Source organism: Marmota marmota, unplaced genomic scaffold (assembly GCF_001458135.2).
Source record: "Marmota marmota marmota unplaced genomic scaffold, marMar, whole genome shotgun sequence".
NCBI lineage: Eukaryota > Metazoa > Chordata > Mammalia > Rodentia > Sciuridae > Marmota > Marmota marmota.
This window is the reverse complement of record NW_025999891.1, coordinates 9,099,098-9,109,606: the sequence shown is the minus strand read 5'-3', so window position 1 is coordinate 9,109,606 and position 10,509 is coordinate 9,099,098. Positions and strand designations below refer to the sequence as shown.

The 10,509-nt window shown below is 45.1% G+C and overlaps 1 protein-coding gene across 1 annotated transcript in view; it reads left to right on the top strand.

Moving 5' to 3' along the window:
- Positions 1-9,617, top strand: part of Rad51d (RAD51 paralog D) — a 13,631-nt gene extending 4,014 nt beyond the window's left edge. The window contains exons 4-9 of the mRNA XM_048795024.1: positions 3,719-3,800; positions 4,038-4,172; positions 4,708-4,803; positions 5,929-6,019; positions 6,129-6,199; positions 8,393-9,617. Coding sequence (XP_048650981.1) covers positions 3,719-3,800; positions 4,038-4,172; positions 4,708-4,803; positions 5,929-6,019; positions 6,129-6,199; positions 8,393-8,476 — 559 coding nt within the window. The 3' untranslated portion in view covers positions 8,477-9,617. The remainder of the gene's footprint in view (positions 1-3,718; positions 3,801-4,037; positions 4,173-4,707; positions 4,804-5,928; positions 6,020-6,128; positions 6,200-8,392) is intronic.
- Positions 9,618-10,509: the final 892 nt, after the last annotated feature.

The window sequence follows — 10,509 nt, the reverse complement described above, 5'->3', positions numbered from 1 at the left end:
TCTGGTAAAGAGACCCCTGGGTTTCAATCCCCAGAATCAAGCCAAAAAAAAAAAAAAAAAAAAATCATTTTCTTGGTGAATACATTGTGACTCAGGTTAAATGATTTGCTGAAGATCTTACTTCAGCAGACTGGGCACTTGAGGTCCTGTCTAACAGCCTAACTGATCTACTGTGTTGCCTCATTGAAGGTGGGAGGCCATTGTAAAAGTAGAGTTCCAGGCAGTGGGGTGGAGCTGTGCAGAGTAGATGAACTGAGAAAGACCAAGGGGGCGGGGGATCTGGTGGTGCCGATGCGGGGTGTGTGAGTCTGATCCAGGACTGGTGAGATTTGGCAATATACTGAAGAAGAAATATGACAAGTCATATTAGCAGGTAGGATAGAGGTATGAAGAATCAAAGATGACCTCCTCCCAGTGCACCGTGGGCAGTTAATGGATATAACTTTAAAACTTGGCTGCAGGGAGGGAATTCCTATGTCAGAAGTTTGAGAAATGCCTGATTGACTCCAGTTAAGCAGGTTTCTTTGTTGTATGTGTTCTCAGAGCCTTTGTGCTGTGGGCAGTGTGAATCTTGGCAGAGTAATAGAGAAGGTAATGTACCTTGGAAAAACTAGATTCATCAGAGAGAAGGTGGTTCCATTCAAGCAAGAGCTTTGTCTGTTCATCTCTGTACCCTCTCATTTTATAATAAGGCCTTCAGGAAATATGGGGGATTCAGGTGATGTTTGAATGAATAATTGAAAGAGTGATTGAAAGGTAGTTCAGAGGAAAAGATAGAGGATAAACCCCAGCAATCACTGGCATTCTAGGCAGTGGTGGCCAGGGGTTCCTTTTCATGCTGCTGTGCTGCTAGAGGTGATATGGGGTATATTGGTAGGAAGGTCCTCTACATAATTAGAGGAAACATGGAAAGGAACACAGATGGATTTGGGAACAGCTCATGTAGGCTGAACAAGGCAACCAAGGATGTGGTTGGTTCTTGACTAGAGTTAAGCCCACTGATTGAATCCTGGCTACACATTAGAATTGCCTGGGTGACTCAAAAAGAAACTCATGCTTGGGTCTCACTTCTACAAATTCTAACTTAATTGATCTAAGCCAGTGATTCCTAAACTTGTCTGTGCATTAGAATCCCCTGGGGAACTTCTCAACATCCCAAAGCACAAGCCTCCTCCCAGACCAGTAGCATTCCCTAGGGGTGGGACACAGGCATCAGTGTTTTTATTTTTGTTTTTGAAACTCCCATCTGACTCTAGTGGGCAGATAAGTTTGAGGAACTGCTGATAAAGGCATCTTTTTAAAAACTTCCCTGGAACCAGGTGTGGTGGCACATCTGTAGTCCCAGTGATTTGGAAGGCTGAGGCAGGAGGATGACAAGTTTGAGGCCAGCCTCAGAAATTTAGCATAGCCCTAAAGCAACTTTAGCAAATGTCTTGCTAAAGTGGGACAATTACAAGACTGCTGCCTGGCATGTCAAAAAACCAAAAAGGGCTGGGCGTGTAGCTCAGTGGTTAAGTGCCCATATTTAATCCCCTATTACCCGCCCCCACCAAAAAAAAAAAAGAAAACAAACAACCAATAATGGGGGAAAAAAAAAAAACAACCCAGGCTGGGGATATAGCTAAGTTGGTAGAGTGCTTGCCTAACATGTGCATGGCCCTGGGTTCAATTCCCAGCACCACCAAAAAAAAAAAAAGGAAAAAACAAAAAAACTCACACCATAACACTTCCCTGGAAGATAAGTGTGGTGGTATGCCCCTGTAGTCCCAGCTACCCCAGAGGCTTAGGTAGTAAGATTGCTTGAGCCCCCAACTTTGAGACCCGTAAGCAACATGGCAAGACCCCATCTCAAACAAAAATAAAACCATTCCCTATAATGGGAAGGATTGAGAATAACTAGTAAAATGCATCAAAATCACCTGGAGTTCTTATTGAAACCTAGATGTTGGTCCACTGCCAGAATATTTGATCAGTAGGTCAAGATAGGGGAAACGGGATCTTGCATTTCTATCCATTCTGGAGTGTGGCAGATACTGCTGATCTGGTGACCACACTGGAATGAAACTGGAGCTTCCCAGATCTTAGTGGGAGGGATGGGATCCAGGAGTGGTGGAGCTTGGATGTGTATTAAACAGGTGCTTGTTAAACAGAGACGGTGTGAGCACAGTTATCCCAAGAAGCCATAAGGCTGGAGTGTTAACCAGAAGGATTTTGACTGGCAGAAACCTGTGGTCCCTGGGTTTGAAATAGAAGGGACAATTACTAGAGTGCTGCCTGACACGTTGCAGGTTGCAGGTCACAGGTAGGTCATGGGAGGTCTTTAAGAACCATTTTCAGAGGCCTGGAGTCTGTGAAGATGATTGCAGCATCAGAAAAGGGATGCATGTGGTACAGGCTGTGGCTCAGATGAAGCTTCAGCCCCATACCAGGCAGGGCAAGGAGGGTGATCTGTTTTATGGTGGTACAAGGACAGAACCTGGCTTAGGAATTGTCTGCTTCTTAAAGTGTATCCCAAGGCTTGCAGAGCCTGAGTGTTGACTATACAGGAACTAAATAAAACAACAGCCTTGTTCTACTATAATTTCTCTAGTAACCTTTATTGTGTGCCTCTCAGGTCTGGGGCATGTGCTAATGTTGGTGATGTAGCAGGCACAAGGCCTGGTCATTGCCCCAGGGTGCTCTTATCAGATGAGGGAGACAGACAAACAAGCAGATAATTACAAACTCCTAGAACAAATAATTGAGTTCAGCAAGGTTGCGGAGTATAACATCACATAAAAATCAATTGCGTTTCTTTATATTCTCAATGAACATGTGGAAACTGAAATTAAAAACAATACCATTTAGAGTTGCACCAAAGAAAATGAAATACTTAGGTATGAGTCTAAAGATTGTGTAGGATTTGCCTGTGAGAAATTAAAAATTGCTGATGAAAGAGATAAAAAATGAATGACTCGAGTTGGGGTTGTGACTCAGGTAGAGCACTTGCCTGGCATGTGTGGGGCACTGGGTTCGATTCTCAGAACCACATATAAGTAAACGAAATGGAGATCCATCGCCAACTTAAAAAAAATTTTTTTTTAAATTGTTTTTGACAAAGATACAGAAGCAAGAAGGAAAGATAGCCTTTTAAACAACTGATACTAGAGCTATTGGACATAAAAAATCTAAATTTCACACTTGATATAAAAATTGACTACAAATGAGCCAGGCATGGTGGCAGACACCTGTAATCCCAGTGACTCGGGAGGCTGAGGCAGGAGGATTATGAGTTCAAAGCCAGCCCCAGCAACTTAGTGAGGCTCTAAGCAACGGAGCAAGACCCCATCTAAATAAAAAGGGCTGTGGATGTGGCTCCTTGGTTAAGCATCCTTGGGTTCAGTCTCTGGTACCAAAAAAGAAAAAAAGACTAAAGATGGATTATGAACTTAAATGTAAAACATAAATTTATTTAGCTTTTAGAAAAATCTTGGGGATCTGAGGCTAGGCAAAAGCCTTAGACTTGACACTAGAAGTATGATCCATTAAAAAATTTCACACAGCACTGTCAAAAAAAATAATAAATTGGACCTAATAAAAATTAAAAGCTTTTGCTCTGCTAGAGAGAGGAGCTCCTGGCCAGAGATGACTGGGACATCTCTGAACAGTACCAGTGCTTGGAAGGAAGGTCTTTCTTTTTTACCCCCAACCTCATGATTGATTTCTCTTCTACCATCAGCTTGGACAAACTGCTTGATGCTGGTCTGTATACAGGAGAAGTGACTGAAATTGTAGGAGGCCCAGGTAGTGGCAAAACCCAGGTGTGTATGAGGCAGCAGCCAGGAAGACTGGTAGAGGTGGGTGCCTAGTCCTGGATCTGTGGGGAGCTTCCACCAGTGTCTTCATGGGTTCAGGAGTCAAAAGAGGCAAGATGGGTGATGAGAGGTGGGCTTGGACTTAGGTGGTTTTGCCTCTGAAATCTGGACAAAATGAACTTTGTTTCTAGACCTTCCCTCTCTGAGGGCTCAGGTTCACCTGATGGCCCATTCTCTCTTAAGGTATGTCTTTGTGTGGCTGCAAATGTGGCCCATGGCCTGCAGCAGAACGTCCTATACATTGATTCTAATGGAGGGCTGACAGCTTCCCGCCTCCTCCAGCTACTTCAACCTAGGACCCAGGATGAAGAGGAACAGGTAAGGGGCAGGACAGTTGGGTTCCTGCTCACAGGAACTAGAACTAGACTCTTGACTAGAAGACCCTAATGTCCCTTACACTGCAAAAATGTGGGCTGTTTCAATGAACAGTCATTTCTTGCTTTGAAATTTGAGGTTCTGTTGATAACTTCCTGTGTCCCTTAAGCCTGCCTTGGTAGTGTCATTTTCCCAGCTTGCATGCCACTGGGACAGTTCTTCCAGGAATCCCTCCCAACTACTTGCATATTCTAATCAGAGCTGGCAATCACCCAACATCTGTTTCCAGCCCATTTCTTGCCCATGGCAGATATCATCAATCAGTTGTATCTCTTTCCCACCAAGTTGCAAATATGTTACAGTTCAATACCCAGGCAGATCTAGCCCCTTGGACAAAACCAGGTTGCCATTCTGGACCTGAGTGTTTGTGTCTGAGTGCCTCTTCCCCTTCTTAGCCTTATAATTCCTCTTCATCACCTTCCTCAGCCCCCTGATCCATCTTATCCCAAGCCTCTACATTTTTCTCCCACCCCTACAGGCAAGAGCTCTCCAGAGGATCCAGGTGGTGCATGCATTTGACATCTTTCAGATGCTGGATGTGCTGCAGGATCTCCGAGGCACTGTGACCCAACAGGTGAGGCTTCTGTCCTGCCCTTCCCTGCTTTACTCAGCTCTCCAGGTGCCATCTGTATGTGGGCAGGTGTCCTACTACAGACTCTCTTTGAGAATGCATATGTACAATCTGATGACGTCAGCTGTGTGTGCCACTCCCAAAGTGGAATTCCTTAGTACTTATTTCATATGCTTTATTGTTTACCTATTCCCCATCCCTGCTAAACAATAATGTCCTTGAATACAAGGATTATGTTGTATTTGTCTCTTCATCTCTGCATTCCTCACTAAAACCAATTAGGAATGATTTCAGCTGCAAGTAATAGAGATTGTTTGACAGACTTGAACTTTGAGGACATCTAATTATCTCACATGAGTTATGGAGGTTGGCCACTCCAGAACATGAGGGCACGAGGCTGTGTGTCTGATTCTCTTGTTCGTCCCCTCATGATTGCTAAGTGGCTGCTATACCCTCACGTGTCTTCTCTTCACACATCGACATCCACATTCAGGCCAGTGTTGTAGAAACAGAATCAGAATATAAGAAGTAAGGGAGAAGAGGAAGGAATCCTGGAACACAACCTAGGCCCAAGAAACCAGGAGGATGTTAATGCTTGTGGTTTGAAAGATGGCATCAGAGCTCTTCTTAAAGAGCTGTCTTTATTTGGAACCACTTTAGCTATGGGAAAGGAGGCTTTAGAGGAATGATCTAGAAAGAGGCAGTGCAATAAAGAGAAACCAAACTCTTCAATGAATGAAGTTGGGAATTTGGGGTGGAAGTGAGCAGGAGAGAGATGAGGAGTGAGTCACAAAAGGAGAAGGTCCTAAGAGGATGGTTGGTGGGAGACAGGACGTGAGAGAACCCAAAGCCGACCACAGTCCTCTGAATGGGAATTTCTGAAGGAGCATTTGCCACATCCTGTGATTTAAACCCCCTCTGCCCACCCAAGTCTTCAGTGAAGTCTGTTAGGCACCCAGCTGGGTCGGGGAAAGCGTTGCTGGAATTCTGTGATGCCCGTGCAGCTTACTTGGAATGGAGAGGTTGTTTCTGACTAGCTTCTGATGGATGTGCAAGCTTGTCCTGCAACAGGTGCCCTGCCCAAGAGGCCACTGGTTCATGGTGGCTGCTTCCCCCAAATCCCTCCAGGTGAGGTGTTCTTCGGGGACTGTGAAGGTGGTGATTGTGGACTCGGTCACTGCAGTGGTCTCCCCACTTCTGGGAGGTCAGCAGAGAGATGGTGAGTGCTGTGGCAGAGCCTGAGGGGAGCGGACGGACCCTCATCTCCTGGCTCTGGAGTCTGGCCCCGGGCCAGCCCTATCCCTTGTCCTCTTCTTCTCCTCCCCCAGGCTTGGCCTTGATGATGCAGCTGGCCCAAGAGCTGAAGACCCTGGCCCGGGAGCTCAGCATGGCAGTGGTGGTGAGGAACAGGCTCAGCCTACAAACTTAATTTCCAGTTACAGCTAACTCTTCATTTCCCTTAAGTGGCAGCTCTGAACCCAGAGTAAACCCTTTAGGAAAGGGATATAGCCCAATTTCCCCAGGTCAGCTGGAGCTCTGGACTGAAAGGGAAGAAACTGGACCATTAGTAGCGAGGAGGATTAGGAACCAATTTGTTTTTCTTTTTCTCTTTTTAAGTCATGTTTATTGAGGTTTAATTTACATAGAGTAGCTCTTCCTTGTTTGAAGTTTGACTAATAAATACAGTTGTATCCAATCTTGTTATACTGCCAAAAGGTCCCTTGATCCCAGACAACCTCGTAATTTTTCTGTCCCTATGGTTTTCCCTTTTCCAGTTTTTCCTATAAATGGATCATTTTGTTGTTAAAGTAACTTTTTCTGCTTAGGAAGCAGTTTGTTTTTTTGTTTTCATTCTTTCTTTTTTTTTTCTTTTCTTTTCTTTTTTTTTATTACTTGGAATTGATCCCAGGAGCACTGTACCACTGAGGCACATCCCATCCCTTTTTCTGTTTTATTTTTTTTTTTTGAGATTAGGGTCTTGCTAAGTTATTGAGGCTGGCCTCAAACTTGCTATCCTTCTACCTCAGCCTCCCAGGTCACTGGTATTACAGGCATACACCATTATGCCTGGCTAGAAGCAGTTTTTAAAGTCTTCATGCTTCTCATAGGAAGATTTAAAAAGTAATTAAATATAAAATTCAAACTTGTAATCAATCTCCATATCCACAGAAACTTAATTATATTTTATCTTAATTATATTTTATCTTTTTAACTTTATTATATTTTATCTTTTTTCTTTGCATATATACTTATACTTTTTTGGGGGGTGAGGGGTTACCAGGAATTGAACTCAGGGGCATTCAACCACTGAGCCACATCCCCAGTCCAATTGTGTATTTTATTAGAGACAGGGTCTCATTAAGTTGCTGAGCGCCTCACCCTTGCCAAGGCTGGCTTTGAACTCACGATCTTCCTGTCTCAGCTTCCCAAGCTGCTGGGATTACAGGTGTGCACTGCTGCTCCCAGCTATAGTTATACTTTTAACTAACCTTCTAACTAAAGTAAACTTGTTTAAGAAACCATAAAAAATAACCATTTCAGTCCATCTCCCTCGTTCTTACATAGATCTTTAAGACTGTCATTTTTAGCAGGTTTTTCTTTTTTTTTTTTTTTTGAGATGGATTCTCACTGTGGTGGCCTTCAACTCACATTCTTCCTAGGAGCTATGCATGTTTTTCCCAGTTTTTAAAATTATGTTAAGATAAGTGGTATAAAATACATTTGTAATGTACCCTTATCACTGTCCATCTCCATGGCTGTTTTCATCTTATAAAACTGAAATTCTGGGCCCATGAAAAATAACTCATGGGCCAGGCACGGTGGCACACACCTGTAATCTCAGTGGCTTGGGAGGCTGAGGCAAGAAGGTCACAAGTTCCAGGCTAGCCTCAGCCACTTAGTGAGGCCCTAAGCAACTAGTGATACCCTGTCTCTAAATAAAATTTTTAAAAAGCCTGAGGATATGGCTCAGTGGTTAAGCACCTCTGTGTTCAATCTACAGTACCCCCCCACCAAATAAATAAATAAATGTCTAGAGGCAACATATCCACATTTTGTGGAAGGTGATACTAATTTGTATTCTCACTGGCAGTGTAGAAGGATCTGTTTTCCTATCCTTTTATTCAAATACAAGTTCTTGGGGCCTTGCTTTCCTGGCTTTTGGATGTCTGTAAGCACCTTCTGTGTGCCAGACTCCGGAATAGGCAGTAGGGATTCAGTGATGAACAAGCCGTAGCCTCTAGGGGCTGTCACACTTGCATGCCTCTCTGGGAGCCGATCCACCAGATTAGGACTCCTATTCAAAAACTTGTGCTGTGCATGCCTATAATCCCAGTGACTTGGGAGGCTAAGGAAGGAGGATTTCAAGTTTGAGGCCAGCCTCATCAGGCAGCAGCCAGCGCACAGTGTGTCTGACCAAGTCTCCGCGTCAGGTGAACCAGCCCCAGGGGAGCGCCAGTGATCTTGGGCCCTGGAGGGAGGTTTCCATGCCCACAAGTGTCTTACTGAATTCTCTGATGCTGAAACTGTGGAATAGGTCTACCCACGTGGGTTGCTTAACTCAACTTACCCTTCCCTCTGTCTCCTCTTCCAGCCAACAGGGTTCCAGGAAGTGGTGGACATTGGGACCTGGGAGACTCCAGAGCAGAGCCCAGTGTTTCGGGGAGAGCAGACATGACTGATGCTGTTGATTGGGACAGGAGGAGGCATCACAGCCCCCTACCTTTCCTTCTTAGTAATGTTGCTGTTTACTGCCAGCCTGCACCTGGGACTGCAGAAGTTCTCAGACTGGCCCAAAGAACCGGCTCAGTTTCCTGAACTTCATTCTCTATGGAGACTCTTAGAGCCACAGGCCAAGAGGAAGCTGCTGTGGAGGATGCACAGGTCCAGGCTGGTGCCACATTTCCTCCCTTTGCATCCACTTTCTATATTTCCAATGGAAGCTGAGTTCACCCTGGGCATCACTGCAGAGGCCATACTAGTAAATGGAAGAATACTCCTGTGTATCGCCATCAGATCTTGTGCTCAGTCCTAGCACAATGATGGGGCCAGAGAGCCACTAGCTTGCCTCCCTCTCTTCCTCTTTTTTTTTGCCTCTGTTTTTCCATCTGTAGGATGGGTTTCCTTTCCCATCAGCTGCCTCTGAGTTACTGGATGGAAATAACCTCATAAATGCAAAAACAATTCTTCATCTAGGTCCTGCTCTTAAAAGTATATGTAAAAGACAATTCCCTGAGCTCCAGAATCACCCCCCCCCAAGGTTGTTTTTCAGTTTCTCCCAGTAAAGCCCCCAAAGAATGATTATTCCTTTGCTCCTGCTGATTTGGTTTCACACACCTGCATGCATCACTATGACTAGAATGTGAGCTTGCTGCTGTCCCAGGGATATAATTTAACAAGAAGGAAGGCAATGACCTGCTCCTGGTGAATCCAGCCACTTGTTTAATATGCATGGTGCCCTCTGGGGCCCTTCCACAGTATAGAGTAACCAGAGGTGCTGAACCGTGGCCTTGCCCACAAACAGACAGGAGAATTTGCACAATAAATATAGCCAGCTGGGAAAATTGATGCTAGTGTAAATAATACATGGCAAACCTAGTCCTTTATGCAGAAATTCATTGCTGGTGGCTCCAAGATGCAATATAATTACACCTCTTCCTGCCAGCTGTACCACAGCCTTGTGCCTTAGTGTATGAAATAAAGCCGCCCCCCCTCATCTGATACCACTACCGTGGCCATTCGTCTGAGAGCTATAACCCTGTCTGGGAGGGGAGGATCATGCCAGGGGAAGGAAAATAAAAGATGAAGTAGAGAAATGATCAGGATTGTGTACTCATCACATTTTTTTTAAAGGTTACTCTTCTTGATTAGAGAATCTGTTGTGTAATCAGTTGTGTCCTGGGTGCAGGAAAAGGGGATCAGAGTTACACTTAGAAGATACAGACATTTATGGGTGATGACTGAAACGGATAGTAACAAGCAGGGAGGATGAGCAATGAGCGGCAGGCCTGCACAGGGGTGTCTGAGTGAGGACAGGGTTGGTGAGTCTAAACCCTGATTCTTGATCCCACAGAAGACCCTAGGACAAAACCAGTCTTCAGAATCTTTACACCATTTTGATTGGCACTTTCCTGGAGTCATAGTAAGAAGCACTGCATTAAGCTAGGAATGGCATAGCCCTGCCCTTCATGGTGCCATTTGGGCATCCAGAGCCCATGGCAGATACCAACAGCCATCGCAGCCACTCTTCTGTAGAACTTGGAGTACTTTGCAGTTTTTCCTCAGTGCAGCACTACAGACAGATGCTACTTGTCAGTTGAAGCTGGCATTCGAGGGGGCCTAGTTGCCCCCTCTGTCCTGGGCAGACTTGTCCTGTTCCCTGTGTGAGTTTAGGTACTTCCTACCTGACTGAGAACCCTCGAAAAGTGCAGTTTGAGGGGCATATAAAGATCACCTGGCCCATGGTGTCATTTATAAAAGAACTTGGGGCTTAAAGGAAAAGTGGCAGTCCCAGGGCAGAACAAGGGCTTGCACCGGGACTCTTAGTTCATAGGTCAGGACTGTTGCTATCCCCACGGGGCCTTGCAGTTTCCAGCCTCATAGTTGTGTTTCTGCTGGGGCATGGCTGCAGCTGAGCTGCACAGCCTTTGCCCAGGTGCTCACACTAGCCATGGGAGAGTGTTCTATTCCTGGCTACTCCAGGCCACCAGG